At 35.1% G+C, this 15,361-nt stretch overlaps 3 protein-coding genes across 3 annotated transcripts; 2 read left to right on the top strand and 1 right to left on the bottom strand.

Annotated features, from left to right (window-relative positions):
- The first annotated feature begins 1,967 nt into the window (after positions 1-1,967).
- Positions 1,968-4,448, top strand: LOC130743419 (uncharacterized). The gene is made up of 9 exons (XM_057595663.1): positions 1,968-2,118; positions 2,293-2,367; positions 2,461-2,526; positions 2,625-2,722; positions 2,816-2,853; positions 2,954-3,041; positions 3,135-3,431; positions 3,614-3,679; positions 4,179-4,448. The coding sequence occupies exons 2-9, from the start codon at positions 2,307-2,309 to the stop codon at positions 4,332-4,334; spliced, it is 870 nt and encodes a 289-aa protein (XP_057451646.1). The 5' UTR covers positions 1,968-2,118; positions 2,293-2,306; the 3' UTR covers positions 4,335-4,448.
- A 2,592-nt stretch (positions 4,449-7,040) lies between these two features.
- On the top strand, positions 7,041-9,704 carry LOC130743418 (uncharacterized). The gene is made up of 5 exons (XM_057595662.1): positions 7,041-7,204; positions 7,380-7,480; positions 8,758-8,839; positions 8,955-9,040; positions 9,255-9,704. The coding sequence occupies exons 1-5, from the start codon at positions 7,163-7,165 to the stop codon at positions 9,496-9,498; spliced, it is 555 nt and encodes a 184-aa protein (XP_057451645.1). The 5' UTR covers positions 7,041-7,162; the 3' UTR covers positions 9,499-9,704.
- Positions 9,705-9,980: 276 nt separating this feature from the next.
- LOC130743415 (scarecrow-like protein 30) lies at positions 9,981-12,683 on the bottom strand. Its single transcript, XM_057595650.1, has one exon. It carries the CDS (start codon positions 12,190-12,192, stop codon positions 10,186-10,188), a length of 2,007 nt encoding a protein of 668 aa, XP_057451633.1. The 5' UTR covers positions 12,193-12,683; the 3' UTR covers positions 9,981-10,185.
- Between the last annotated feature and the right edge of the window lie 2,678 nt (positions 12,684-15,361).

The raw sequence follows: 15,361 nt of genomic DNA, 5'->3' as shown, positions 1-15,361 counted from the left end.
ATTATATTTAATTTACATTTTTTTAATAATCTTTATATGGTGTCATTTTTGAATTGAGGTTATGTTTGAGATGCTAAGTTGTTGTGATTGGAAGTTGTATAATTGATAACATGTAATATGTGTTTTGTGCAACTGGTGATGAATATGCTAAATTAAATAAGACTTGGAGATGGTCTGGATATGCATATGTTAGTTGAGTTTTGCACAATACACTGCATAGTTGTCAAGAGACAATGTTTGCTAGTTCTCGTGGAGGCTAGTGACTTGTCCCAAAACTGGAGTGGTTTTAAAGCCTAGAGCGAGGGCTTTATTGGTGGTTATATGTCTGGAGTGGACGCGGTGATACCGCTAAGGATAACAACTTTGGTACCAAAGACATTTGCACGGAGTCACACTTGAGTCATATAAGTTACTGTAGGGAGTTATTGATGTTAATTAAAGTTAACTGCAATATCTTTGGAGAATTTTATTGTTGTGGTAATTGACAATATTTATATTTGTTTTGTCTGAGCTATGATTATGGAGTATTGGCATACTTTGAAAATTAATTGATTATATTAAATTTTATGATATATTTTCTTAATTATGTATGAGAAATTTATGGATAATTTTTATAAGCTTTCGCATTACTTATTATTATGCTTATTCATATGATATGAGTTCTCACCCTTCTGTTGGAATGATGTTCTATGCGACATAGCTCAGGTACCGAGGATAGTGGAGCTTCTCGCGAGGGTTAGTTGGATGAGCTAGTCTTTCATTTATGGTTTAGTTAGGGGAGTCATGCTCTGTTATGTAACACCGGGGAAACGCTTAGTTTTGTACCTTGATGTTAAGAGTTATTTTATGAACTCTCTTATTTATTTTTGGGTTATGTTTTATCTTGGAGTTGAAAAATGAATCCGTTGTGCTATGCATATGATGTTATGACATTAAAGTTGAAAAATTATTTATATATTTATTATGAGCATGACATGTGTTTTAATTTATGTTTCAGGAGAATAAGTGTGACACCCTCTGTGTTATGCATTTTACTCTGATTTATACTATAATGTTTACGCGGGGTTTAGAGGGTGTCACACAGTGCAGCATGTGCCTAGATGAGCAGCCTTGGACAATTGAAGGGGCATGGATGAATGTTTGCCATGATCATGACTCCTTTTGTCAGTTCCTCAAGCCTGGCATTCTGGATACTGATTTCGCGTGGATGCGTACTCGATGGTCCCCTCCGGCTCGTGGGCTCATGAAGTTAAATATGGGTGTGCAGTTTCATGAGCCACGAAGAGAAGGGGAATGTGTTTACTGCTAAAGCCTCTGCTCTTCGAGATGACCTCTCAATGGCGTGGAATCAAGGCACTCGCAAGCTTGTTTGTGAATCGGATTGTAAAGAGCTAGTGAATTTCTTGGTGAAGCGAGATCGGATAGTCCATGATGGGCAAGCTGCTCTTCTTCAGGATATTTGCAACCTACTTGATAGAGGTTGTTGGGTGGAGCTCTCTTGGATTCCCCGGGAGGGCAATAACATTGCAGATTGGATGGCAAAGCAAGGATATCGTGACAGAGTTGCAGGCTTTCGGTTGCTGACTAACCCATCGCAAGAGCTGCAACTCCAAGACTCTAAAAGAGTGCTGTAGTTTTTTCGTTATATTTTGTTCTATTCCGATGTATAAAAAAAAACTAGTTTTTCCATACTTTTTTATCTTGATTGTTTTGTTTGTGTGTTTCTTTTTTTTATCTGCTTTTAAAAAAACATGTATAGTAATAATAATTTCCTAATTTTAAATTCTTTGATTAAAATAAAATCAATTTAAATAATTCAGTCGACGTAAACTTTAATAAAAAGAAAATCAATTCAAATAATTCAGTCGACGTAAAGAATTTTTTTCCAAGTAAAAAAAAGGGGAAAAAAGTACATGTCGAGAAACTTGGAGACAAAGAAACGTGTAAACCTAGGAGTGGACCACGTGGTACAAGTCAATAAGATCTTGCTTCTGTTCCTTTCCCTTCAGTTCACACAACAATCGCTTTCACTCAACGCCATTTCCTATAACATCAACCGACCATTACTTCTCTTCTCCATTCTCTACCATCTGCTTCTTCAACACTTCGTGGATCACAGTAAGTTTCGTTTTTCTCTCAATCTCTTGCTTTTCCACTTCACCATTGCTTGATGATTTGAATTTCCTTCACTTTTCACTTTAGTATTTTCACTCTCATTTGCCCTTGTATCTGAACCCTTGATTCATGCATTTTCATTCTTCTCACTTCTTTTTCTCCTGCGTGTCGATCTAGTACTAGAGTCTATAATGGAAAACGGGGATCACTTCCAGGAAATTTCAAACCCCAAATATGATTGTCTTCTATTTGGTAAGCCTTCACTTTATTCACTATTACATTACATGATTCATTGTTGTGCACTGCCGGTTATGTTTAATTTGTTGTTTTTTTAAACGTTTCCAGATCTTGATGATACCCTTTATCCATTTAGTTCTGGTTTATCAGCACATGTGACAAAAAACATTCGAGGTAATTGGTTTAACAAATTGGAGATATGCATAATGTGTCGTGATGACTTGGATGTGTTTGGATTTCACTGAATTTACTTGTTTTAATGCACTGTTCAGATTACATGATTCAAAAGCTTGGGATAGAGGATGGTATAGTTCCTGAATTGTGTGTTTCGTTGTATAAAACTTATGGGACGACAATGGCTGGTCTCAAGGTAGAACTTAATTAAAAGAGGCATTTTGTTTCATTTTTTATTAAGAGGCCATGGTGAACTAATCAGTCATTTTGTCTCGTTCCTTTTAACCAGGCAATTGGCTATGACTTTGACTATGATGACTTTCATGGGTACTTAATTAATTAGTCTTTACATATTTGTGATTTTGTCCGTTTATTTACATCATTTGAAACCATGAATGAGGATCTAAAACTATTTTGTGTTGAGCAGCTTTGTCCATGGGAGATTGCCATATAGTATACTGAAACCTGACCCTGTTCTGAGGGGAATTTTGCTGAGCTTGCCTATTCGAAGAATTGTAAGTTTTCTTCGTTCTAATTTGATGGCCAGATCGAGTAGCAATCACATTCTCTCTTCATCATGATGGATTTATCATGTTTTGTTTTTCCAGGTTTTCACTAACTCTGATGATGCCCATGCTAGCAGAGCGCTTCACAGGCTTGGACTGGAGGGTTGCTTTGAAAGAATCATAAGCTTTGAAACTCTGAATCCCTCCAAGAACTTAGATATTCCTGACAATAAAGATGGTAGTGATCAACCAAGTTCCAAAGGAATTTTTAATTTCCATGAGTACATTTGCAAGCCTGATCCTGATATCGTGCTTCCAAAGACCCCGGTTGTCTGCAAACCCTCCCAAGATTCATTTGAAAAGGTTTTCAAGATGGCAAATATTGACCCTAAAAAAACAGTATGAACTTTAACCCTTTCCTGAGTAACAGTTTGACCATGGATTTTCCCTTCTGTCTTAACTTCTGATTCTGATTTGACTTTCGTCATGGGGTTCTTGCAGTTTATGTCACCAATCATAATCTTTCTGATCATGCGCAATTATTTAAGAAATCAAATTATTAATTTATTGTGCTTTTGCAGTTGTTCTTTGATGACAGTATCCGCAATATAAAGACGGGCAAATCCTTGGGCCTCCACACAGTCTTGGTAAGTAGTCCTTCTTAACGAACGAACAGAATACTAGTCATAAGAACTTACTTTTGTTTTCCCTTCTTTGATGGTAATGAAAGAGGTGACAGTGTGACCCTTACAAAATCATCATGAGTGGCATATAAGGAGAATTTGAAGCCGTTTGGATGCAAACCAAAAAGCACTTATTGGAGTTTATGTAGTACTTTTTCTAGTAGATAAGCTCCAAACAGGCTCTTACTTTCGATTTTATGTGGATATAATATCCGTTAATGCTAAAGCTTTTATGTTTGAGCTTTTCATATGATTAAATTAAATGGAACTTCAAGTATACATTTGTTGAACTTAGACAATCTATGTATGTGCATGTTCTTATTCTTACATTAGATCAGTGTTAGCTTTAAGAAAGTATAATTTGAAATTCACTTAGCATATGATCGAAACGCATATCACTACTAAAATCATTTCTGATGTAATTTGAATTTAAATGTGAAATCTAAATGGAACATTCATGCAGGTCGGTACCTCCGTTCGAACTGCAGGAGTGGATCATGCCTTGGAAAGTATCCATAATATGAAGGAGGCATTTCCAGAACTGTGGGACGCCAATGGGAAGCCTGAAAGTGTCAAGTATACTAGAAAGGTTTCTGTTGAAACGGCAGTAAAAGCTTAACTAGCTGATTTCTGAACTTTTGGTGTCTAGCACTGTCTTGTTATCTGACTTTGATCATTGTACTTGTTATTAGAATCCGAACTACTTATTATATAAATGCATTTTTATTCGCCATGTTTGGTTCTCCTTTTGGAAGAGATTTATTTCAAACAAGAGGCAAATGCACACCATATATAAAGCAGGCATTGAAAACTTGAGTAGCATGCCTAACAAGAAGTAATTTGAATGCTTAAATGTGTGATTGTTGATTTCAAGATAGCTTAGCTTTCCCTCTTCACTTGGTAAAACTCGCAATGAGGCTTAGGATGGTTAAATTCTGCTTTATGCAGGTGCAATCAGATGTGAGATTTCCTGGCTTCACGAGATAATAACTAATATGTGACTGAGAAAACATTGAGCTAGATTGTGATGAAAGAGTGTATTCTGACTTAATTTCTGTCATTTTGGCTCGAATATATTCAGCATTTTAAAAGAAATCACCACAAAAAATAGTCTGACAGGTGTTAATTTTCTGCATTTGTTTCATCTAAAGTGAAGGAAGTACTTTGAAAGATAAGGAACAGAATGGTTGAATTTTCAATAAAACTGATTAACTTTGCAAGGGAGGGTTCTTGTAAGAAATTATTATTTTGACAAGGGGAAAATTTGGTTAGTTTGACTTATGAAAGATGATCATGTCTTAAGACTTGAAATCATGTTCATGAACCATAGATATAGGACAACTTTTCTGTCTCTCCAGAAGGTATTGCAGTTAATAATCAACTTAGGCACTATTTGAATGCATGGTGTAGTTGCATTTGACCGAAACATAAGCTTTCCAGAAGGTCTACGTGAAGCAGCATTTGATGACTTACATTCAATATACATGACTTCATTGTTTGTCTGTTTCTGCTTTAGAACCGGTGAATGGATTGAAATAGGCAATCTTTGTGGTTGGCTCGTTTTCAACAAAGAAATATATTATAAAATTATTCATGTTTTCACCCACTTTTAGATATTTGATTAACCTCTTTGAATAAAAGTAAAAGGCCTATAGTTCAACCCTTGTTTTCCATATTATTCTAATAAAAATTAAATTTAAGCAAAAGGTAAGTAGTTGGGCTCTTGCATGTGACAAAGTACAATATAAAGTTATTTATATGTTTTCACTTGCGGTTTATTATGATCCTGGTCCATCATGGTCTCTAGTGCTCAATAGATGAATCACAATATAAGAAAACTTTTCATAATCGGATGATATATGATTAATATTTTTGGATGATTAAGATTAAGTTATACTTAAACACACACATTATCTTAACCACAAAAAAATCAAATTACAAAATTAACCTTCTCACTAATTTCCTTCCACACTCACTTTACCCCATTTTAGAGCCCTTTCACCGTCATCGTGCACGGAGCCATCGCCATGTCACTATGATTGCAACTACCTATCGCTTCATCTTGGACATCGCACAATGCTCTACCATAGACTGGACCCTTATTTGCATTTCTCTTCCTCGCTAAGAAGTGACAGTACTGTCAGTTGCGATTCATTCGAAGATGGAAACAAACCTTGCTCTCTCTCACATTCCACACGATTCGTTATTTTGCCTCATTTTCTCGTGATGGCCATTGCATCCTTCAAGTCCTCTTTTAGAATAGGTCTTCTGTTCCACCACTCACGTGAACACCATGCCATCATCTTTAGAAATCAAATCCTCCACCACCATCGTCGCTAATACAACTATGATATGATTAAAAATGCTTCATTGGATTGTAAAGTTCATATTTTTTCTGTCTTTACTAAAGTATCTCACAATCGTTACCTATGTGACTATTCTCTCAACCCTAGCAGGCGCATTAAGCAATAGATGACTAATCAATGATTTTTTTTTCATTCACAAGAGTTGAAATCTAAATCCTAACCACTTGCTTAGGAAATAAAGTGCTGAAGCACTATACTAACCCACTTGGCGGTAAATTGAGTATATATATTTCAATCAATAAAATCAATCAAATTGTTACATCAGACTAATATTGAGGACACAATCCCCGAATGATAATTCAAGTGATAAGAGCTAAGAGATATGTAAGTTGGGTGGGGGGATCCAAAGATCAATCCCTTAGAGCATCTCCAATGGAGTCCTTATTTTGGGACCTTAAAATAAGATCCGGATCTTATTAGATCTCACCATTGGAGCTATCCTACATGGCATGAGATCTTAGCAAAAGCTAAGATCCGTGCCTTAGCTCAAGTACTCTCAAATGTGAGATCTTAAATAAAATAATTTTTTTTTTCTCTCCTTCAATACCATAACCAAAGTAAAAATTAGGAAGGAAAATAAATAATATAAATATATTGGGTACTGTGGGTCCAGTTAAAAAGTAAAATAAGATTTTAACCACTAGAGTGAAATGTGCATGAAGACCTTATGAGTGTCTTAAATCCTATGTGGCAATTTGGGCCCACAAAAATTGAGTTAAGTCCCAAAATAAGTTCCTACCATTAGAAATCCTCGGGTGCAATTTATCATTCCGATGTACCAAAAGACGCAACACCCAATAAAATGCTAAAAAGAGAGACTAATATTTGACTTACCAAGGCAATCAAGGGCTAAATACTGGTAATTGGGCTGGCCCAACATAACAGGTGTTTTTCTAGCCAAGGACATGTTGGTCATTTCGAGAAATTTAATCCTGCTTAATGTTAAGACATCGCAACAAAAATCTGGAAAACCTTTCTAGGTTAAGGTTAAAGCTGCAGGTTTGTAGTTGTAGGACTGAGGAAGAGAGAGAGAGAGAGAGAGAGAGAGAGAGAGATCTGAGACACGAAATTGGGAGTGACAATGGCAAAGCGAGAACTTTCCAACACGCTGAAGAACTTGAAGGTAATAATTCAATCGAACAAACTCACTCACACCCTCGTTGCTGTTATCGTTCGAATTCAATTGCTTGTGAGATTTGACTCTGAGGGATTGAACTCACTGTTGTTTGATTCAATTCAATTTTAGCTCTGAAACTTACAATTCAATTTTTCCTTGTTCTGTTTTCGATTTTCGACAGTTCATGCAAAGGGGAGCGCCGAAAGAGGAGAAACCCAAAGAGGAAGAGGTCAAACCTGATGTCAGTTTTGGTGCATCCACGCCTCTTATTACTAGAAAATGGTAATTTATTCTCACTTAATTCAAATTATGCGAACTGTTTTTTTATTTTAATTGCATGGGGGTTTTGAATTCTGGCTTGGTTGTTGTCTACTTGGGCTTGTTTTGTTATATATGAATGATCAAAATTACAATTGAAAGTTGAAACTCATGTTGTCTATGAAGAGAATTAGAGTAGTCATTTACCTAGTGGTTTCCGTTTTATGATAATAACTCAGGCTTTTTGGTAAAACAATTGAATTTTCTGAAAGTTGAAATTCTTCATAGTAATAATTTGTAATGTATGGGGTATGGGTATTAATTGTAGGCTAGCTCTTCAAAATTCAAGATTTGAGGAAACTAACTTTAATTTCTTCAACAATTATACAGTGACGGTATTTAAATATTAGGGTTTGCTGGGTAGTTGACCCTCTTAGTCCGATCTTGTAAAATTTACGGCATAATCTTTTTTTTAATTGGATTAGGATTTCCCCGCTTAATGGATCGCCATTTGATCCCAATGGGAAAGTCTTTTTTTTTTTTTTTATCTAAAATTGCATATTGAGCTGATTTGGTTTGCAAAAATCGAAACCATAAATTTGAAACACACTTGAATCTATGTTACGTATAAATTCTTCTTCTTAATTTAATCTATTTTTTAAAAGTTAAGATAGTGTGAATGGAATTATTCCATTGAGTTTCTGAAGTTGAGTTCCTTATAGTAATCATTTGTGGTGTATGAGTATGGGGGATTTGGCTCATGTAAAGTGTGAAAGCCACTTTAAAGAGTGAAGGATACTATCACAACAGTTGATTTGGTACTTGACAAATTTTGGAATTATTTAAATCTCAACAAAGTGACTTCCTCGCTTAAGAGTAAAATTTCGGTCGGTGTTAGTATTGCTTAGAGGCTAGTATCACTTCAAATTTCAAGCTTGGAAGAACTTTGCTGAGTTTGCTCTATTTTATTTATAACCTTGTTATGGAATGTGTTTCTCTTGATCGCTGCTCGTGTTGCCAAAAGAGTCCAATTAATGAATAAGGCTTTATACAACAATTCTTTGTTCAAAATTGTGAAATGGTGTGCTGTAACCGCTAATAAGAATTTCACAGCTACTGTTACCTTATACAGCCCTTAAATTTGACAACTTATTCTGTATCTTTCATTAAAGTAGCAAAGTTAAATAAAACAATACCGAAATTTTACAACTTTGGAATATAATTGCCTCTTGTCTTCAGTTGTTTTATTCTCTGCTGATTTGTTGTCTGTTTTTATTTCTTAAAAATTTGTATGTATGTAGTGTTGTTGTAATGGAAGGTGATCCCCATCCTGGAGCAGTTAAAGGTCGAATGTCATTTCAAAGTTTTAATCCCTCTGTTGATGTGAGTTTGAAGATATTAATATTTTCAAAGCTTTATTCCCTTATTCCCCTAGTCAATTTAAATGGTGTGTTCTATCTTTAAATTCTGTTTTAATGCCAATTGCTTGCATTTATAGAAATTAAATGAGGAAGAAGCAAGACTCCGTCAGCCAGCAACTGAAACTAACATTTCGAAAAATCAAAATGCAAATAGCTCTCTTAGGTGGGTTCTTTTTTTCTCCCCTAACCATTCATATTGATATCTGATTTTGTTTCTCCATACCCCCTCCACCCAAAACAAAGTTAAAAACTGTTTATTGGTTTTAGTTTCTAGTACACTTAATGCCTCTGTCTTTCATTAACAGACAACTACTGAAATGATTTCCTCCGATTGTCACTCAATGAGTTTGAATTTTGTTCTGCTTGCGTTGTTTCAGAGAAAATAGCTCTTCAGTAGAAGGTACAGAAAGTGCTGACACAAACCAAAGGAGTCACGATGTTAATGGCAATGTTAAAAGGAAACAGTCTGAAGTTATTCATGAAGCACCATATCCTAATAAATCACCCAAGAATGAGCATGGTTCGTCGTCAAAAAATAGTTTGGGCTCCTTCAGAAAACCGACTGGAGATAAGCTAGACTGGAATGTTCTTAGACAATCTTCTATCAAACATAATAGATGAGTTTCTTGATTGATTGAGCTAGGTTTGATTGTTTCAGGTCTTGGGCTTTTGTATCTGTACTATGTTCATGGTTCCATTAAGCTGTTTTTTATGGGTTTACATTTATGACAAATTATGGAGTAGTAAAAACTTAATCATTGATTGTAGCACTACATTTTATGCTTTGAAGGATATCTCACATCAATGAACCTAGCCTAAATTTTACATTTTTCCTAAGCATATTCCGAATCTGTGACAAGTAATGCACAGAACTCTGAGATTTCTGAGAAAATCTAAATCCTACTAAATTGGTCACGAAGCGTGTTTGGATACAAGTTCAGTGTAATATGAATTGACTTTTATGATTTTATCTCAATATAATTAAAAGCAATGGGAAAAGGCTTTTATCTCAATTCGTAAGAATTTTTTTGTTCAATTTGAAGTGTGTGCTAGCGTCAAACAGGAATATACATAGCCACAATTTGAAGAACATGTAAAAAAAGTGGTAGCAAAGCCGTTTTCAGGGAAGTTCATTGCATATTTTCAACATGCCTACTACTGGATTACTAGTATGTTTGGATCAGATTATCTTTCCTCAGAATCAATTCTGACATTCAAAAACTACTCACACGAGCTTCTCCCCAGAATTGTTTGGAAGATTTTCCAAACATGCACTACAAGTTATACTAAACACATTTTGGTCATTGCTTAAGCAGGAACCCAAGCAGAAATAGCATTCAGAATACGCCCTTTCCACCCCTGCAAAACCCACTTGCCATCCTCATCCACTACAAAATCTTTGTGATATTCCCTCTTCACCATTGCTTTGGCTTGTTTCACTAACTCGGGATCCAACCGGACTTGCTTGAACCCAGCTCTTCTGTTCCTAATCTGCCACTGCTTGTAAGTCTCAGGCCTTTCAACCCTCTCTGCCCCCTCACAAGCTATCACATTGATGGCATCCCTTCCAAACAACGCTTTCTCAAGCATCACCCTTTGCGGGTCTTCGCGATCCACATTAGCCTCAAACATATCAAACAATGATGAGAAATGGAACAGTGCCTCCCTAAACCGAGTCAGGAAAAACGGTGCATTGTAAGTTCCATTGACAATCCCATGGATGAAGATGTTTGGATTGATCTTCCTGATCAGCTTCAACAAAACATCTCTTGGACAGTTCACATTCTCAATTTCATCAGGCAGGTTCTTCATCCTATACAAACAGTTAACAACAGTTATTTCAGTTTTGTCTGTCTTGAGATCCTCAAGTTTGATAGTCTCCCATTTCTTTGCAAGGCAGTTGTATTCAAATGGAACCTTGAACTTCTTGCAGTAGTTCTCCAGTCGCCGCCCAGTCTCCTCCACCCTCTCTGCCGGCCGAAACCCGGGCCGAGGAAGCTCAATTCCGGTTACACGAAGCCTTGGAGGACCGCCATGTCTTTCTGAGAGTGATTTGATGAGGCAAGGCCATTGGAAGCCATAGCAGATGCCAAAATCAATGATATGAACACTGCTCTCATTCTTCACTAGTTTGAGAATAGTTTTTGTTGTCAACAAATTTGACATTCTCTGCAGAGGAGATGAGGTTACAAATAGCTTATAAGCTTTCAACATGTCTGCAGCAGTTGCCTCATCAAGGCCACATTTGTATGATGGTGTCCCAGCAGATAACCTTGTCTCAAGGCCATTGGCAAAGTAATGAGCTAAACGCTCGAGTCCATCGCCTGAAGGTGAAGAGTGTTGCCTAATCTGGTTGAGGATTTCATTTGCATTCCTTTGGTCATAGCTTGCCACAGCTTGTGCACATTGAGTTAGCAGTGTCCACAAATCCACACTTGTAGCTGTAGCTGTCAACTTGGTGGATCCTTTCTTTGAACGCCGCGATGCTTTTCCATTGGATTTGGATCTTCCTGAATCAACTTTCTGTGAAGATGGTTCAGCAGCACCACCACAAAGGGGAGGTTGATTTTTTCCTGTTTGATAAAGCAGTACCTCCTCCAATATCTCTGCTGACTCTGAAATATAAGAAGAAAAAGCTGAAATTTTGCTTTCTCTTCCCTCTTGTTCATAAGAAGTATCATCTATCTGATGACTTCTCTTTTCTCTGGGTTGTGATTCTGAGCCCTCTTCAATCATCAGTCTCTGAATGACACCCCAGGTTCCATTGTGAAAAGGGCCACCAGACTGTGACTCTCCAAATGGGAAAGGATCTAAATTGTTGGTATTTTCTAGGGAGTCAACTATAGGGGTTTGTGGGGGTAGCAAAGAAGATTCAAAATCACCAACAATGTTTCCCCAATCAGATTCATATGAGTTATCAGTGGTGCAGCTGCTATTGCTCTCAAAACTAACACTTGGTGCAAAACTTCCATCTGGGTATGTGCAGTCTATGTTGTTTTCATCTTTGGATGAAGGATATTCATGGCCAAGAACATCATAGAAGGATTTTTCAGCAGCTTGGAGCTTTAAACATTCCTGCAACATGCAGGGTTTGCGCTCCAAGTCATCCTCCTCGTCCATGAGAACATCACTGATGTATCTGAGAATAGGATTGGAAAATCTATTCACATCAGAGGAATCACCACTTGAGCTTGTGCCAGAAGAAGGAGAAGATGAATTATCATCGAACTCAAACCCATTTGTTACTGGGTTCAGATCCGAAAATAGTGAGTTAGGACCATGTAGATCTTGCAGAAAGGAGTTTGGGGTAAGCATATTGAAAGCTCAGACCAAAACTGGACCAAAAGATTAGATTGTTACAACAGAACAGGAACAATTGGCAATGAAACTAAGAAACTTTGATCACTTAATGGAACCAAAGACAGAACAGGAACAGAGGAACAAAGGGAGAATAACAACAAGCAAGGAGTTTTGGATAATAATATCCATGAATTGTAAAGAACAAAGAAGAATCAATCAGAGTGAAAACAAAACATTGATGAATCTAACTGCGGACAAAGCCAAGTACAAGTTTTGTTGCAGAGTACCTTGGAGACTCCGAGCATGAAGGTGTGTTCGATGATTTGGGGTTATACTCTTTCACTTTCATATAGAATTTATAGATGATCCATTTTTGCAGTGAGGAAGGTTCCCGGAAGCAGTGTGCTATAGCCGCCAACCCCTCTTTGAGTATTATTGAAGTGGTAACTTTCTTTCTGGTCAAGTAATGATAGTCAACGATTGAGCAGAGAAGTTGCAGTCACTGTCATATCCACAAGAGACACGTATTGCGGGCAGGGTTTGAATTCTCTATGGTGACATAACCATGGATGTGGTCTCTTTCTAGCACTTATCTACTTGAGAAGATGCATACCCTCGTGCGATATAGTTTGGACTTCCATTATTGGAAATCCATTGTTGGACCACATTTTATTGAACCAGCAAGTGACACCAAATGTACATTAGGGCTCAAGGTTATCTATGTCTAAATGATGCCTTATTCTTTGTCTCGTCAATTAAATTGTGTCATCTCAATTAAAAATGAGTTATGATACATTCACGTCACATTTTATCTTTCATTTCAATTCCACTTATTTTTCTTTTTATCTTTCTCGTATTTTCCTCACATCATCTATTATCTATCATATCTCTTATTTCTCTCTCATTTATCTCGTAAAGGTGGAAGTGTAAGAGTGTGAAATAATTATTATTCAAACAGAAAATGAGACACCATTTTAGAACAAATGATCTCCATCCGTATATTAGAGCCGGATACTTTTTTCAATTTTTATATTTTTTAGCGAATATTCAAACAACCTCAGTTGAGAAAATCCCGTCTCAATAAAGCATAACATAGTCTATTTTTAATTTTCAAACATTTCTTCTAAAAATAGGATGATGATACCTAACATGCATTTCCTGCTAAAAACTTTTTAAGCATATCATTTTGTGGTAATTTTCTATATTGATTATTGCTTCTCTTACATGAGAAATATTAGATGCGTTTTTATTTATATTTTCAATAACAAAAATGGTTATCTCTCAAACATTCTTATCAAACTAATTATTAACTTAAAATGAGACTTCCATACTTTTTCTTTAGAATTTTATAAAGTATTAATTTGATTCAAACATCTTCATCAGGGTTATGAAATATTCACACAAACTCTCTCATTTATTTCCATCCACTTTTTATTCAAATATGTCTTTTTTTTCCCCATCAAAAAAAAAATGTCTTTTTTTATATCATATTACATATTTTATTATTATTTTCTCTCACATTTTTTATAACTCTAGCTGTAAATGAAATTTTGGTGTGAAATATTTTTTTTAAAGATCAATTCACTTATTTTTACAATTTTTTATTCATGCAACTCATTACAACTTTATTGACATAAGGATTCAATATTAATGTATCATAAAAGATAGATAAATAAATTATATACTGAAAGTTTTTTTAGTCAAATATCTCTACAATTGATAATTGTGAAATAAATGATGTGATAGGAACAGAAAAAGGATATATGAAAAGAACATGAGTATAAATGAAATAGAAAAAAAAAGTTAAGTATAAATGAATCAATACTTTTTTAGATTGGTCTTCACACATGATTAGTCTCAGGTGTTTAGTGGGGTAGCTCTCCCATTGTAGGATCAACATGGCAATATGTGTTTTTATGTCTCAAAATTTTTGGGGTCCAGGTATATTAGTTTCAATTGGTGGGTGATTAAAATTGGATTATTTTAAATTGGATTATTTTGGTGAGTGCAGGTTTGTATTTTTGGTGGGAGGTTGTCTTTTCTTTAAGCTTTTTTTTTTTTGATAAGCAATATATAGTTGTCTTTTCTTTAAGCTTATATAGTTATATGAGAAAGCTCTTCTCAGAATCTATTTCCAGTTTTATACTGATTAATGAAATCTTTTTTTAATTAAAAAAAATTAAAAACCTTTCAGAGTCGTGACTCATATAATTAATATTCATGTCCTTTGACTATATATATATATATATATATATATATATATATATATATATATATATATATTATATGTATGTGCTTGATCCCCAAGTATTTGAGTACTAAATTAAATATTGAATTCAGTGTGAATGACCTGGAATGTGATGTTTTCGTAGATGGAGTAATCAACTTGTCATGGACATCTTACCCTAGCTAAAAGAAAAACATATCCAACATCATATCATAGAAATGAAGTTTTTTATTATTATTTTTATTCATAAATAATAATGTAATGACTAATTAATTCAAGTTAGTTGATGACTCCCATTTTGAAACTTCAACCACTTCCTTTCCATGTTTAAGTATAGAGATTGTAAGAATCATCCAGATACATGCCCCTAAGACAAAGTTTCTATGTGGGACTACCACTTTGGTTTGTCTCTCCTTTGAATGCCAAAAATATTAATTTCTCTACCATGTTTTCACGTGATTTTATGTTGACTAGTCCTCTAAGTAAAAGTCGTTTGAATTTCAAGCACGAAAAAATAATTGCTAGAATTTTGACCAAATACAAATATTTAATTATTAGATGAAATAAAACGTAGAAATCTTCCTCCAACAATTTTAATTAGGAGAATATCCACAGATCAACTTGTTGATCATTAGGTCTAGTATTCAAATAATTAAGGAACTCGCGTTTAATTACTGATCAGTACCTCAGGACCTCACTAATCTGCCATAATCTTCTAGTAACGTTACATTATAAAAAAACAAATATGAAGCAGCACACTAGCTACAAGGCCGTGTGTTTCTGTTAATATTTGTTAATTAATTTTTGGTAATTTGAATTTTATAAAAAAATTCTACGAAATGCAAGTTTGAAATAAAATACTCTTATATTTTATAGTTTATTATATAAAAAATTTGTGCAATTTTTTTTCCAGTATTCTAATCCTAAAAAAACAACTAAAACCATGCATATGACCAC

The sequence above is a fragment of the Lotus japonicus genome, chromosome 3 (genome assembly GCF_012489685.1).
Source record: "Lotus japonicus ecotype B-129 chromosome 3, LjGifu_v1.2".
NCBI classification, from domain to species: domain Eukaryota; kingdom Viridiplantae; phylum Streptophyta; class Magnoliopsida; order Fabales; family Fabaceae; genus Lotus; species Lotus japonicus.
This window is presented reverse-complemented; position numbering and strand designations above follow the sequence as displayed.